General features: G+C 34.1%; 1 protein-coding gene across 2 annotated transcripts; it reads left to right on the top strand.

The window, feature by feature from the left end:
* Nucleotides 1-2,236: 2,236 nt before the first annotated feature.
* LOC141707700 (RAF-like serine/threonine-protein kinase 20) lies at nucleotides 2,237-15,452 on the top strand. Of its 2 annotated transcripts, none has more exons than XM_074511025.1 (9): nucleotides 2,237-2,410; nucleotides 3,473-6,409; nucleotides 6,500-6,565; nucleotides 7,305-7,457; nucleotides 7,815-7,978; nucleotides 8,306-8,453; nucleotides 8,587-8,709; nucleotides 9,683-9,770; nucleotides 15,012-15,452. In XM_074511025.1, exons 2-9 carry the CDS (start codon nucleotides 3,704-3,706, stop codon nucleotides 15,200-15,202), a joined length of 3,639 nt encoding a protein of 1,212 aa, XP_074367126.1. In that variant the 5' UTR covers nucleotides 2,237-2,410; nucleotides 3,473-3,703; the 3' UTR covers nucleotides 15,203-15,452. The 2 variants fall into 2 exon arrangements, with proteins under 2 accessions (XP_074367126.1, XP_074367125.1); XM_074511024.1 differs by having other exon boundaries at nucleotides 2,395-2,536.
* Nucleotides 15,453-16,885: the final 1,433 nt, after the last annotated feature.

Genomic DNA, 16,885 nt, shown 5'->3' with positions numbered 1-16,885 from the left:
AGCATTTGTGGGAAGAATATATTAATTCTGAGAATTAGTATTAGTTAATGATGTTTTACGATTTAATTAATAATTGTACTTTTGTTATTTGAATGTAATGTTTTATTAACAGTTTTATTATAAAAATTATAACTAAATATGTTTACTATTTTTCATATATATTTGAAATTTAATTAGAATTATATTATTCATATATTAACAATTTTAAAATATAACAAGTAATTAATAATAATAATAAAATATAAAGATAATATCTTACATCATAAAAAAATAATATATTTATTATTATAAGACCTTAAAATAATTAAATAAACATTTTGAGATTTAGACCGAAATTTAGATCAAACTGTTGGAGTTGGAGAGGGGTTCGGTCCATCTTGGAGTTGCTCTAAGTGAACAGAATTTATAACACAAAAAATATGCAAGTGGCAGAAGTTTAGAACTCTAATTCTTTTAAATTTCGAATAATTTTATACTAATCAATACTAAACTATAATAATCGTAATGTAACATAATTTGTTATGTTTTTTTGATTGACTTGATTATCCTCATTAGGGCTGAGCATAAATTAGTCAAACCGACCGAAACCGCCCAATCCAAACCGACCAAACCGAATTTTACGGTTTACTAACGGTTTGGTTCGGTTACGGATTGACATTTTAAAAACCGATTTTTTTCGGTTTGGTTTCGGTTTTTACCTCCAAACCGACCGATATAACCGAACCGAACCGAATACCTAAATTAAAACATTAATTTACATATATTAGTAAAGTGCAATTAATAACAAATTATAATGCATCAATATATGTGTAAACTAAAATATATAAAATAACTAATCATAATATATTTTATTCTAAGATATAAATATTTATGTATGTGTTATGTTTTCACTAGTTTTATTCAATAAAAGCATAAGAATTGGTCGCATCTTTTTCGTCTTCTTGCCTTTTTTTATTTTTCAAAGTCATTATTTTTATATATTCTTTTTGAATATGATTATAATAGAAAATATATTTCTATAATATGATACAAAATTTCGATTCTTATTTACAAATTCAAGTTTAATTTAATTTCTAATTTTATTTTATAGAAAAAACGGTTTAAACCGAAACCAAACCGAACCGAACCGTTTTAAACAGATTGGTTTGATTTGGTTTTTTCACATAACGGTTTGGTTTCAGATTGAATTTTAGGGAAACCGTTAATTTCGGTTTGGTTCGGTTTGGACCCTCCAAACCGCCCAAACCGACCGATACTCACCCCTAATCCTCATTTATGATTGTCGACCGTTAAATCCCAATACTAGAAAAATATACGTTACTCAAGTTTTAGGTGCGAATCCTCTCGATCAATATTTTTATATTATTATTTTACACTACTCAAACTAACAGGTTCGAACCCGCTAGCTAACAACAAAAATTTATATTATTATTTACTAGCTTACGACCCGTGCGATGTACGGGTCTTGATTAAATATTTATATATATTTTTTTCTATTTTATGTAATTTTATTAAAATTCTATGTAAACAATTAAATACTAAATATGATTAAATAATTATACTTTGATTGTGTACAATTTCAAGTTAAGTTTAGTGAAATCCAAACCTAAAAACTTATATGTATATTTATAAATAATAATATAAATGTTTTTTGTTAACGAGATTCGAACCTGAAAACTTATATATATTTTTATAAATAATAATATAAATATTTGTTATTGACGGGATTCGAACCTGATAATTTGTATAATGCATTTTTTTAGTTTTTGGATCTAACAATTCTGATTATTTGATGAAGAAGATCCGACGGTCAAGATGAAAAGGGATAACCAAAATGAGGCGTTAACCAAATTACAAATTATAACTCATTCCGGTTATTATAATATAGATAGTATAGATATAGATACGCTATCTAAAGTTTCATGTTCGAATCCTGGAAATAAAAAATATTATTATTATTATTTATAAATATGTTATTAAGATTAATGGTTCAAATCTTATTAATTATATACCATTTAATATTAATTAAAAAATTATTATAATTTTAAATAATATAAAAATATAAATGAAAAGAACACGAATAAGTTGTAAAGGTAATATAGATAACACTGTACATGTAGATATTTAATTAAAAAAAAAATCTAATCAGACGTGATTTAGAACTGTACTGTCCCTTGAAGATGGGTTAACACAAAATAAATGAATTAATATTCTCCTCTCGCTAGAAGATTTTCAACACAAAATTATATAATCAAACGAAACAACAAATTAACGTGTGTAAATTTACCGGAGATAAACGACACACAGGGGAGTCGACGAGTAGAGTAAGAAACAAGGAGGAGATAGAGAGAGAGAGAGAGAGAGAGAGAGAGAGAGAGAGAGAGAGAGAGAGAGGCGTCTTAATTTGTTAGTAAGTAATACTTGGAGCTTTCACAACTCCCTCCAGTTTATTCAACTCTACACACACACACACCCCTTGTATCTCTATATTTTATTATTCGATTTTAATTCTTCTATTCGATTACAGCACTTTAAAGTAAGTTTTAATTAATCTCTTCGAATTATCTGTTACTGTTGCATATTATCTGATTTTGATCTTTTTTTTTTTGTTTTCTTAACTTTATTTGATCGTTATTGTTTTAGATCTGTTGTGTTGTGTTTTGTTATTCGTTTTTTCATTTTGATGAATTTTAATATGATAATCACGCGCTGCTTAGTAGTAAGTGATCTATTAAGTTTGTTTTGATTGGTGTGATTACTGTATCGTTTTCAAATGGATGATTCTGTTTCCGTTACGCTGTCGATTGTGTCTGAGGAAGGTGTTAGTTAGGGTGTTGGATTGTGTATCATTTGGTTCGTAAATAGGTAGGAACTTAATTGATTGATTAAGGTTTAGTTGACGGAAACTAGAACTGATTTTGTTGCTTTATTTGCGGAATTTATTGCCGTTAGTTTGCTGAGAATTCGTTCGTTTTGTTTAATTGACTTGTTCCGAAACATGATTAGGTATTGCAACTGTAGATTTTTTTGGCTGCGAGAGTCGGGAATTTTGTGCATTAGATAATCATTTAGTTCCCGTTAAATATATTGGGCGCCAGGTATATTCAGTATTAGAAGAGTGTTTGTGTGTGTGTGTCAACATTGAGAGTTTGTGTTGAATCTCGCTGTTTGTCTCCCTCTCGCACATACTGGCATTTAATTATTTATATAATGTGTAAATTTGCACGCGTGTTCTAACATGTATCCGCCCACCAAATTAAGAAACAGAATAAAATCATAAAAATACAAGATAAATTTACTTAATAGATGGATGAGTAAAACTAGAAACTTGTATTTGAATGAATTGTGTTAGCCTTTGCTTTTCATGAACTGTATTTTGTTTCTGATTTGGTTATTATATAATAAAATAAGTTTTGTTTGAAAGAGTGTAGTAGCATCGGAATCCTTAATGTCTGATGTATCTGATTTCCAGGGTCATCGATCTATTATTCTTAAGTGTTGCCGACTCTCGTCACAACCTCGGACCTTCAATATTGTGTAGCCTCTAGTATCCATGTTCACTGCTTGAGGCCACACTATATAGTTTGTTACTCTTAAAAGTGCGTAATTCCTCTATTCTTGCATACCATTCTCACAGTATCATGACCTTGACATTTACCTCCACTAGAAATATCTGAAGAAGTGGGAAACTGATACTTCTATAATGGACAATTCAAAAAACTACAATCATTTTCCCCAAAGTAACATGGAACCACAGAATGTAGAATTTGGACATACATCTCAGGGCTATGTGGTAGATCCCATGGGTCGTGTAAATTTGAATGTGAGGCCTTCGGAGCTTAATTTTGCTGAAGCTAAACCTGTACATAATTACTCTATACAGACAGGTGAGGAGTTTGCTCTTGAATTCATGCGTGACCGAGTGAATCCGAAGAAACCATTTATTCCATCGGCTGCAGGCGGTCCTAGTCATACGACAGGTTACCAAGAATTAAAAGGCATATTAGGGATCAGTCATACCGGGTCGGAAAGTGGATCAGATATATCTATGCTTTCCGTTGTTGGGAAGGAGCCGAAAGAGTTTGAAAGAAATAACTCTTCTTTGTATGAAGACAGAAGTAATTATGGGTCTGTAGCATCAGTACAGCGTAATTCATCTGGTTATAATGGTAACCAAACTATAATACGTGAGTATTCCTCTTCCAGAGCATCTGATAGCTCAGTAAGGAAAATTAAAATCCTGTGCAGCTTTGGTGGTAAAATTCTACCTCGGCCTAGGGATGGAAAGCTGAGATATGTCGGGGGAGAAACACGTATTATCAGATTAAGGAAGGACATTTCTTGGGAGGAAATATGGCAGAAAACTACAACAATCTATATTTATACTCATTCTATCAAGTATCAGCTTCCAGGGGAGGATCTTGACGCTTTAGTTTCGGTATCTACCGACGAGGACTTGCAGAATATGATGGAGGAGTGCAGTGTACTAGGGGATGGAGAAGGATCAAAAAAACTTAGAATGTTTTTATTCTCTATAAATGATCTGGATGATACTAATTTTGGTTTGGCCAGCTCTGGTGGTGATTCTGAAATCCAATATGTGGTTGCTGTCAATGGAATGGATATTGGACTAAGAAGGGACTCAAATCTGCATGGTCTAACTACTTCAGCAGCTAATTTGGATGAGCTAGATGTGCAGAATGTTGCTAGAGACACTAGTAGAGTTGCGACTGTTGTTGCTGCATCATCAATAAATCAATATTCTGAGTCAATTCTTCCCAAATCCTCCAATGCCCATGAAACTGAGTCACAATCTCATTCTCATCAAGGTCAGATGCATCACGAAGAAGCCGAGAAGAGCTTGCATTCTATCTCTGAACCCTACGCTTCTAGTTATACCCCTGTTGGAGATAGTACTCGCCCATTGCCTTCTCCTGCACCAGTGACTCTAGAAGGAAGTTTGCCAGATGATCAGCCATCTGGTGCATTAGTAGGCTTACAGGATATTCTTAATAAAGAAGTGGAGGTAAATAAGAAAACTGATGGTTCAAGTAATCAAGACATTGAATATGAAAATAGTCGGTCCATGGGGAAGGAAGTTAATTACTCTCCCGTTCAAGAGGCATCAGCGACCATACCAACACTTGACAAAAAACTTCCTTTAAGACCTTCAAAAATTGAAGGCAGTCACCTGGAATCTGTGCCAGTCACTTCACCTGATGTGATTTATTCTATAAGAGATCCGAAATCAAATGAAAATGAGTTGTTGACATCTAGTAGTGCCATAGCATCCGAACATGCAAACTCACAGACTGATCTGATTGATTTAAGCTATCTTGAGCCCCCTGTACCTCCTCAAAGTGTATTTCGCTCTGAACGATATCCTCGAGAGCAGGGAGAGTCCTTAAATAGATTAACCAAGTCGGATGATCTTGGTTCACAGTTCCTTGTTTCTCATTCTCGTTCTGATAGTGCACAGCAGGACTCTCTGGAAGAATTTGGTGAAAATTTGCACAATTTTGAGCCGGCTTCAAAGATTGAGCAGTCTCTCTCAAGCGCAACGCTTAACAAACATGGAATCTCTGATAATGGACTTGCAAAATACCAGAATAAAATTGTGGAGACAAAGGCCCAGTTAAATAACAAAGAGAATGGAACATATACTCAGGTTCCTAAGCCTTTTGACAAAGCAAGCTCCATCAAAGGTAACACAAATAGTTCTGCGGTTAATGAAACGACGAGAGATTACCACAATGAGGATCCTGCATCTAGTCTTCCAGACTATCCTTGGGTTGACAGGTCTGAAAGCGATATCACTTCTAACTACACTCAGGGGAATTCTCAACCTTCTGCGAGGACAGGAATATCAACTAGAAATGTTTCATGGGGGGAAACCACTGTTGGTGCATCCAGACCAGAGCGAGGGGATATCTCTATCGATATAAATGATCGATTCCCTCATGATTTCCTTTCTGATATATTCTCAAAAGCCGTCATTTCAGAAAATTCTTCTGATGTTTCACTGCAGAAGGATGGAGCTTTGAGCATGAACATAGCCAACCATGAGCCTAAACACTGGTCTTATTTCCAAAAATTGGCGAATGATGATTTTGGTCAAAAAGATGTTTCTCTTATTGACCAAGATCAAATTGATTTTTCATCTAGACTTCCGAAAGTAGAAGAAGAATCCGAAGCTTATAAAATAGCCCCACTAGTGAGAGGTGGAATTTCTTCGAACCAGATAGATTCCCAAAATAATTTAGGTATTCAGAGAGAATTACCTGGTGTAAGCGAACGTTCTACCACAGATTTGCACTCTGACCATAATCCGTCCCTAGTGGAAGGCAGGGATGCAATGCAGTTTGAAGAATCATCCGAGAACACAAGAATTCCAGAATCTGAGTACAAGGTGCATATTCTTGTAGTGAGTAATTTGAAAATCTTTTCCCTGGATATATTCATTTTGCAAAGGCGATTCTAAAAGCTTTGTTGCTTGCAGGATGAAATCAGGAGCCTACCTCCTTTGGAGTCTTCTTTTAATGATTTTGATATCAGTTCTTTGCAGGTAAGTTGTATCTGTTTGCCCTAGTAATTATTTGTGGATATTTGGACCAACTGTTGTGCGACTATATGTCTGACTTTCAGATTCTTTCTGAAAAAGAACATGAAACATACTCCCTCTGTCCCTCCCATTTGTTTATACTTTCCTTTTTGGGATGTCCCTTCCAATTGTTTACATTTTAAATTTTTCCAAAAATAGTAACATTTTTATAATTTTAAAAATAACTACATCCACTACTTCTCTCCATTATACCCACTTTATACATATAATATTAACCGGTCCCAGTACTTTACTCATTTTTTTAACTTTCCTCCACTACTTTATCATTTCTCTTAAACTCCGTGCCCAACCCAAATGTGCCCAACCCAAATGTAAACATTTGGGAGGGACGGAGGGAGTACATGGTATGCCATATTAATTCGGAAGAGTGGTACAAAGGAGTTGGTAACGACACTCATAAGATTTTATTATTTTCTAGAGTGCCACTGAGATCATCTTAAGCGAAAGTATCACAAGTACTCTTAAAAATTTGACATAGCTATCTTCCAGATTTTAGAAGTGTTGAGCAATGTGACTTAATCCTCACTATTTATAGATTTTCTTCCTCGATTTTAAAGAATTATTGCAACTCAAAACTAGTACAAGGTTACTGGGAATTATCTACCTGCATAGTTTCACTGCTTCAAATCTAACATTTAGCAAGATATTATAGAAATCTTAATTTATTTTAAGTTGCTTGCAGATCATAAAGAATGAAGATCTCGAGGAACAAAAGGAGCTTGGTTCTGGCACATTTGGAACAGTTTATCATGGTAAATGGAGAGGATCGGATGTTGCCATTAAGAGAATAAAGAAGAGCTGCTTTGCAGGTCGATCATCAGAGCAAGAGAGATTGGTATATGCTTCTTTGTAACTTAAACTAATTAACTAGCATCATATTATATTTTGTTGGTTGATTTACTCTACAAGATCTGTCACAATCTAAAAAGTGATGCTGAACTGTGTTTTAGAAAAATTTGTAAAAATTAAGCTAAAACTGAGTTTTGGAAAATAGTTGGAATTGGATAACTGAGTTGCCTCGTGTAGCTTGTTTCAAGTGGTTTATTTACATTCACAATGTCATATATGTGTATGCGCCCATTGGCATATATGTACCCAGTACCTATATATATATTAATAGTTCTGTTCACCCATTGTTGCTCATATGAGTATGTGTATGCACCTAAAGTTTGTTAAACTCCTTCCTTTACAGACTATAGAGTTCTGGCGGGAAGCTGAAATTCTGTCAAAGCTTCACCATCCAAATGTGGTGGCATTTTATGGTGTTGTACAGGACGGACCAGGGGGTACATTAGCTACTGTGGCGGAGTTCATGGTTGATGGTTCTCTCAGGCATGTTTTGCTCCGGAAGGATAGGTAAACTTCCATACATTAGTTCCAATCTGGATTAATGATTTAAAAATAAACCCAGTGAAAAAAATCCAAATTCTAGTAGTAACACTGCTAAACTGATACAAATTAGTAATTATGCAATTCTATGCATATGAAAATCATTAGTTTGTTGTATCAATTATAAAATTTCCATTCTTGAATTTTTCTGTTGGTTTCTTTTATCAATTATACAGTTTTCATTCTTAAAACAGAATTCGGCCTCTCCTTACTATCTATTCCCTTGTGGCCCTATTCCCTAATATTAAGAACAAAAATGTAAATTGGTTAACTCTTCTTCCATGTTTGTCCCAGGCATCTTGATCATCGGAAGAAACTCATTATTGCGATGGATGCAGCCTTTGGAATGGAGTATTTACATTCAAAAAATATTGTGCACTTTGATTTGAAATGTGATAACTTACTGGTGAACTTAAAAGATCCTTCTCGGCCCATATGCAAGGTTTTGATTTAATAATTTTTTAAATTATTGTCTTTCTGATTAGTTGCTTTTGGATGGTTTAACTGGTACATTTTATAAAAATCATGATTCAGTTCATACAGTCTGTTCATATAGTTTCACTATAACTTTCCAGGTTGCTGATTTTGGCCTGTCCAAAATCAAGCGTAACACTTTAGTTTCCGGTGGAGTTAGAGGAACATTACCTTGGATGGCCCCAGAGCTACTGAATGGAAGTAGCAATAAAGTTTCTGAGAAGGTATGGCTCTTCTATCTTTATAATGTACTTGTTGAAATCTGGAATCAAATAGTATCAATTTCCTTAATGTAATTACTATAAATTAAGTGTCTAAGATGAAAGGTTAGGTTAGTAAAGTTTTTTAAAAAATCGGAACACTGCTTTATTAAAACAACATCTTTAATCAGTACTTCCTCCCATTGTCACCTACACCAAGTTCTCTATCCCAGATTCTTATACACAGGCTCATCCATTTATGTTTTGACCAATTCCATTTGAGATGTAGTAAAATAACAAGCCCTATGCGTTCGCATCTTAGCAACAAGTCCACACGCAACAACTTCTCACCAAACGGCCCAAACTTAATTAGTTTTTTATTCATTTGCTAAATAAAAGGGGGAAGTATTAATAGTTGATACAAATAAGTTTAGTTGAGCCGGGATAAAAGCATAGATTTGAAATGAAACTTGAAAAACACTGAGGTCTTGGTCCCTTTGTTTCTTCCTAATTCCTTCATGTAAAATCATTTGTAATCACTTCCCATGGTTCCTTGCTGATGCAGGACAGCTTGTCGAAAGAATAATTATGTTATAAATAACAATAATATAATGAACTTAAATGGATTAACCACAGAAAATCCACTGCCCCAAGGGTACCGTAGAAGGGGTATAAACTATGGATTGGAACCCATAAACAAAGAGGAGACCCATTTTAGTGTTTAATAATATCTCAAAAACTGAATGTGTGGAGATTACAATACTTATATAGGGAATGGAAGGCTATTAAAATAACCTAATGGACTAAGGGCCATAACAATTGGGCCTATTTTTATATCCTTCTACTTTTTTGAATGAAGCTACTAGGCCCACATAAAATACAGAGATAAATATAGTATTTTATTACTATAATTTATGTATCTAGACTAATTACTGATATTTGTAGATATTCTTCTTTATCCTCACATCCGTTCCCCATCACTTGCATAACTGAACAGGTTGACGTTTTCTCTTTCGGTATTGTGTTGTGGGAGATTCTCACCGGAGAAGAGCCTTATGCAAACATGCACTATGGTGCAATCATCGGTACGCTTTCATGTCATGGTTAACTTATAGACTTCTCGTTTGGTGTTAGGAAGGATGACTGTTACTAATAGTAGTGTTACTGTGTATGAGTGTTACTAAGGGTAGTTAAGTCATTTTCTGTTAGTCTTGTTCAAGAGTGCTTATAAATAGCTTGCAGAATGTAATGTTCTGGTTATGAAATATATGAAATGGAAATGTTTCCACCAATCTCTCTCTCACTTCTCTCTCTAAACTCTCTCTCTATAACTGAATCTCTGTCTTCTTCCTCACTCTACCTCTGATCTCTTTCTCTCTAATCTCTGATCTCTTTCTCTCTAATCTCTGATCTCTATCTATCTCTGTTCTCAATCGACTACTTTTCCTGCCTTTACTTGCTTTACTTAAACAGAAAATCACAAACAAATCATAAAATACCAAACACAAAACCTAGTTCCTGACATATTTGGTATCAGAGCTCTATTTTTGATCAAACCACAGCTTCAAACGTGTTGAGCACTCTAAGGCGAGCTATGCGAGTCCAGAAAGGAAGTAATCGCAGCAGTTTTCAGAAATTACTTGTTCTGCACTCCAGGTGTTTGATATTTGTCCTCTACTACTTAGTTTGTTGGATTTCAGTCTAGATCTGTAGCAATTACTGAAGATTGTGAAATTGTTGTTGATCTAAGTTGTAAAAATACATTCGATTGAACATTTATGGTTAAATATTGGTTTGATAATCAGAGAACAACAAGAGTTAGTAAATACTTGCTAGTTAGAAGTTTTTTTGAGGAGTTAGGATATAATAGCTGAATGAAATGAAGGAGGTGAAGGAGAAATCTTATAATGAGTTGATGCAAGAAGTCCAACAATAGTTTTTGATGCATAGGGAGGAAACTAGTCAAAAACTTGATAAGGTTGAGGAATTAATGGAGCTAGCTGTACAGAAGTTTGCAATGTTACAGGCGAGACAAACGCAGAAGAGAAAAGAAGTGTTTGTCAATCCTTTTGGAAAACATTCAGCAGATAAGATAGTGATTAAAGGAAATAGCTCTAGTCAACTCCAACATTTGAAGCTTAAGTTTCCTAAATTCACAGAAGGAGGCGGTGTTAGTGAATGGATAGAGGATTGTGAGCACTACTTTGATATCTTTGAAGTAGGAGACTCCAAAAAAGTTGTTGTGGCTGGTATGCACCTTGAAGGTGTGGCTAGGAGGTGGTATCAGGTTTACAATGTAGGAAGGAAACAAATGGAATGGTCTGATTTCACCTTGCAATTCTCTGCTAGGTTTGGGAGTATGGAACAAGAGCTCTTATATGATACATTTAAGCAGCTCAAGCAAACTACTACAGTAGATCACTATTTCAACCACTATTTCAACCAGTTTGAGAAATGTATGGAGCAACTCAAAAGAAAAATGCCTCAACTGACAGAAGAATTTTCTTGGAAAGCTTTTGAAGTGGATTGGAGGCTGATATTAGGAATGCTGTGGTGTTGTTGACCCCAACATTAGTTGAAATAGCCTACAGGAAGGCTAGACAGATTGTGGAATCTAAGGGAAGCAAAAACATCAAGGTAAAACTTCTGTCAATAAGGTCAGTAGTGCATCTGGGAGCAAGGTTGGAATTTTGGCTCACTTACAAGATGAAGGTGACCAAAGCAACAAAAAAAATTTGTGTCCATGTCCTGCAGATCAGAAGCAGAAGGAAAAAGAACAAGTTGAGAATAAATCAAGAAAAAATAAGTTGGAAGCAGGTAAGGAGACTTCAATGGAGGTTTCTGTTCATGCCATTGAAGGGAACCATAACAATCAAACCATTACTATGACTGGATTGATTGGCAAGAAAGAATTCTCAGTGCTGATTGATGGAGGAAGCACACATAGTTTCCTGGATGAACAAAATGCCATCAAGCTCAAGTGTCAACTGGTGAAGATTAACCCAATGAAGGTGCTTGTGGCTAATGGTCATCTAATCAGTAGCTATGAATGTACAAATTTTAAGTGGAAAATGGGACTAAATGAGTTCAAAACCACTGTTAAGACTTTGCCAATGGGTAACTATGATCTAGTATTGGGAGTGGATTGGCTGAGCACACTTGGACCTGTTACCTTTGATTTCAAGAAATTGACATTGCAGTTCCAAAATCAAGGTCAAATAATCATGCTACAGGGTAACTCACAAGGAACCAGGCCTGCTTTACAACAAATGACAGCTAAGCTAATGCCTTCTTCAGGAGTTGTCAAAGACAGGGGCATGGGCTGATGTATGTCTTATATGCTAATTCTGGACCTGAAACTGCTGTGAAACAGGTTGAGGAAATTTCTACTCCTAATGAACACAGTGTGCTTTTGCAACAGTTGATTAAGAAGTATGAGGTTCTTTTTCAACTTCCAGAAGGGTTACCACCTCATAGAGACATTGAGCATGGTATTGATCTGAAGGAAGGTTCTCAGCCTTTCTCAATAAGACCTTACAAAACCTCATATGACCAGAAAGCTGAAATTGAAAGGTTGGGTACTTGAAATGCTGGACAGTGGGGTCATCAGGCCTAGCAGCTCTCCATTTGCATCTCCCATATTGTTGGTAAAGAAGAAAGATGGCAGCTGGAGGTTTTGTATAGACTATAGGAAACTTAATTCATTAACCATTAAGAATAAGTTTCCTATTCCTTTGATAGAGGACTTACTAGATGAGTTGCAGGGGGCAACATATTTTACTAAACTAGACTTGAGGGCTGGGTATCATCAAGTGAGAATGAAGGCAAGGGATATTGAGAAAACAACTTTTAGGACTCATCTTGGGCACTATGAGTTCACAGTGATGCCTTTCGGCCTCACCAATGCCCCTGCCACTTTTCAAGCCTTGATGAACAAAGTATTTGCACCACATTTGAGGAAATCTGTTTTGGTGTTTTTTGATGATGTACTGATTTACTCCAAAAGCAGTCAGGAACATTTGAAGCATTTGGAGGAAGTCTTTATACTTATGAAAAACCATCAGTTATATGCTAAAATGTCTAAATGTGACTTCATGAAGGATCAAGTTGCATATTTTGGTCATATTATCAGTAGGGAAGGGGTGGCAGTTGATCAAGGTAAGGTTGCTGATATGTTATCTTGGCCTGTTCCTAGGACTGTTAAAGGGTTACGAGGGTTCCTAGGGCTGACTGGCTACTATAGGAAATTTGTCAAAGGGTATGGCTTAATTGCTAGGCCCTTAACTAATTTGCTGCAGAAAGACAACTTTCATTGGACTGAAGAGGCCTCCCAAGCTTTTCAAGCCTTAAAACAGGCTATTTCTAGTACTCCCATTCTTGTTCTTCCCAACTACGACAAAGATTTCACTGTTGAAACTGATGCTTCTGATGTGGGACTAGGAGCAGTTTTGACTTGAGATGGGAAGCCTTTAGCTTATTTCAGCAAAGCCTTGGGACCTAAAGGGCAAGCAATGTCTGCTTATGAGAAGGAATTGGTTGCCTTGGTGACAGCAGTTAAGTAATGGGGTTCTTACTTGATGGATAAACATTTTTATATCAAGACAGATCACTGGGCCCTAAAGTTTCTGACAGCAGAGGGTCACCAATTTATTGCAGCAGAAGTGGATAAGCAAGCTGATGGGATACACCTATACAATTCTTTACAGAAAGGGAAAGGATAATATCGTGGCAGATGCCTTGTCCAGGATTCCTGAGGAAACTGTTGCTAAGGACCCAGCTGCTTGTTCTAGTACAAACCATGAGGACATGGTTGTTTTTGAAGACGGGAGTGTTGTTAGGAAGGATGACTGTTACCAATAGTAGTGTTACTGTGTATGAGTGTTACTAAGGGCAGTTAAGTCATTTTCTGTTAGTGTTGTTCAAGAGTGCTTATAAATAGCTTGCAGAATGTAATGTTCTGGTTATGAAATATATGAAATGGAAATGTTTCCACCAATCTCTCTCTCACTTCTCTCTCTAAACTTTCTCTCTCTATAACTGAATCTCTGTCTTCTTCCTCACTCTACCTCTGATCTCTATCTCTCTCCTAATCTCTGATCTCTTTCTCTCTAATCTCTGATCTCTATCTATCTCTGTTCTCAATCTACTACTTTTCCTGCCTTTACTTGCTTTACTCAAAACAGAAAATCACAAACAAATCATAAAATACAAAACACTAAACCTAGTTCCTGACATTTGGAAACTTCCAAATAAACGCTTTTCCTATAGATATACACCAATATGTCATTAGGTTGAATGGTCCGTCTTGATTTTCTTTATTTCGCTATTTAATTTTGATTTATTACTGATTTTGATGGAAACCATGTCAAAAACTGATGTGCTGAACCATTACATCAAGATATAATTAATACACTTCAAGTTAACTGTTATCTTTTGGTACTGCTGAACTGTGTAGCAGCCTAGCAGGTAGTTAGTGACTGAGTGTTGATAAAGGACTCATTTCATGGGAAACTACCCGGGATACCCGAGTCAATGTTGATCTAGGTTTACACAATGACCATTTTCACACCCTTAGTCTGATAAAAATTGTTGCCCAGATATTGATTTTGGCCAACTGTGGAAGTGGAAATTCCAGTTCAACTTTAGCAAGGACAAAGATATGTTTTAGTGTTTTCCCTGCGTCAGCTTTAGTTAAGAATTGGTTTGTTTTGATTTATATATAAGCACATATAATGTTTTCTGTACGCCGTTGGTTAAAGATGGTTTATCTTGATTTTCAATAGGCACTATAGTTTTATATTTTGTGTAAAATATAACAAGTGATACAATCAAAACTTAAGTTATAGTGGAGCTGATAACTTAACATGGTCTATGTGCCTAGATTAGGAGAGGTCACGAGTTTAAAACCTCCTACAGGACCTACCCCCATTTTTTCTTAGTTATTTTAATTTGGACAACTAAGTTTGATTCCTTGAGGCAATCTTTGGTTCATATTTTGATAGGAGTTGATAGATGGTATAGAAATGCGGGATACTTTCTGTGAACTGAAGTTAAAACAGTTTCTATTTTGGAAGCCTTATTCATGGAGACCTACAGTTTTTGTTGTAAATTTGAATATTTTTAAAAACTTGGCAGTTGCTTGGCTTCTGGACTTGGATGAGTAATATGTTTGTGCCAACCTAACAAGGATTTTGTATATCGTCATCCATGTTGATTAAGTGATTTTGTTAGACAAATTTTTTTGTTAAAATTTCTTCACCTTGTAATAGGCTACTGTAGTTCTGAGTATAGACTTCATAGGTTCGTCTGGTTTCTTTCTTTTTCAGGAGGCATTGTTAACAACACACTGAGGCCAGCTACCCCAAGCTCTTGTGATCCTGAATGGAAAAAACTTATGGAGCAATGTTGGGCTCCTAATCCTATGGTCAGGCCAACGTTCACTGAAATAACAAATCGCCTGCGTATAATGGCTGCAGCTTGCCAAACCAGAGCACCCATTCACAAGGCATCTAGCTAGTGGTTTATATATCTCGTGCTGTTGGGGGTGTTGGTTATTCGGTATACATTCACTTGTATTTTGTGTGGATTTGTTCATATTACATTGTTTATAGGGAGCGGAATTATATATATATATATAGTTTTCATGGAATCAAAGTGTCCATTTCTTACTGGCGTCATTCTCCAATGATGCATTTTATGTTTGTTTTATAATGATTTTATTATTGCTGTTGCCTTTAGTTGGTTATAAAAGCTTCGTATGAAATGCATCTCGGGGATAATTGTTATTTTATTTTTGCTAAAAGAGATGGAATATTTGTTTTTGCATAAACGCTTACATATAGAGTGCAACCCATTTATATAAAATTTGACTTTATATTTTTTTACGAATATTTCAGTATCCAAGTCGCAGATCAAATGGATGTTTGGATAGGGAACTATACGTGTTTACCGATTAAGAGTATTTTCAATAGTTTTTAAGTCACTTTTCAAATATATTATAAAATATTTTTCAATTATGTTATAAAATATTATCCTTTAACAATTTAATGTTCATTTAACTTCAATATCATTCTTTATATTTCATCTTTAAATAACATTAGCTTAAAACTCGTGTGATGAACGGATTGCATAATTTTTTTTTAATATTATATAAATTTTTAAAAATTTTTAAATTCAATTCTTAATTTTGTTCATTTAAAATTTTAAATGATATAACTTCATAATAATTATATTAGTAGATGTATATGTTCATAAATTTTTAAAATATATAAACTTGTTTAAAGCGATAACATTAGTAAGGGGGAAATGTTATTATAACAAAATTATTATTTTATTGAAGTTAAAAATATAATGTCTTCATTATGTTGGGAGCTTAAAAAAATAGTATTTTAGCATGGTGATTATTTAATCGATTAATTATAATTCTATAGTAGATATTTGAAAAAGACAATATTATAGATTGAACGATATACTTTTACTGATAATTTTATGTGTATTTAAAAATAATAATATTTATGTTTTAATTAAAATTTGATTTTTTTTCACATCAATAGAATACGAATTATATTTAGTCTAATATTAGTTTGATTTATCTCAGATCAGTGATTTACATTATTTTATTTTAACTCGATGTCCAATACACCGATTATATCAAACTAATTATTTTTATTTTAATTCTTTTCAAAGTGTGGATCAATAAGATCATTTTATTTTAGACTGAATAATTAGCATATATGATTTTATTTTTGTTGGTCGAATTGTATTTTTATTTTAGTTTTGTGTTAGTCTGAATCAATTGTATATTGTATTTTTTATCCCGAGTAAATAAAATTTGTTATTTTGTTTATCCAAGTTCATTAGTATAATTTCTTTAGAAGAATCGACAGTATTATAATTTTATCTTAGCTCGATTCGCATGATATATCAACTAAATCTTAATAATTATATTTAGTTTGTTTAAGTTTAATTTAGTCCGAAATAACAAATTAGAATAATATAGAACTCAATATGAATTAAAATATAAATTGATAGAAGTTGAATTTAATATAAATTATAATGATACATATTTCGATATAAAATAGAATTAAAATTGGTAAAACCATAGAGGAAGTTGACTTGAATATCAATTATAATTAGAATTGATCGACCCAATAATTAGAATTAGAATAATTAAGTGAGGATAATTAAGTAATTTTAACAA

This window comes from Apium graveolens, chromosome 2 (genome assembly GCF_009905375.1).
Source record: "Apium graveolens cultivar Ventura chromosome 2, ASM990537v1, whole genome shotgun sequence".
Lineage (NCBI taxonomy): Eukaryota > Viridiplantae > Streptophyta > Magnoliopsida > Apiales > Apiaceae > Apium > Apium graveolens.
Note: the sequence above shows the minus strand (reverse complement) of the source record. Positions and strands in the feature narration are given on the sequence as shown.

Coding starts and splice junctions, on each gene's coding strand:
- LOC141707700 (XM_074511025.1), top strand. CDS start 3,704: ATGGACAATTCAAAAAACTACAATCATTTTCCCCAAAGTAACATGGAA. Junction 6,410..6,499: donor TTCCAGAATCTGAGTACAAG/GTGCATATTCTT, acceptor TGTTGCTTGCAG/GATGAAATCAGGAGCCTACC. Junction 7,979..8,305: donor GTTTTGCTCCGGAAGGATAG/GTAAACTTCCAT, acceptor TGTTTGTCCCAG/GCATCTTGATCATCGGAAGA.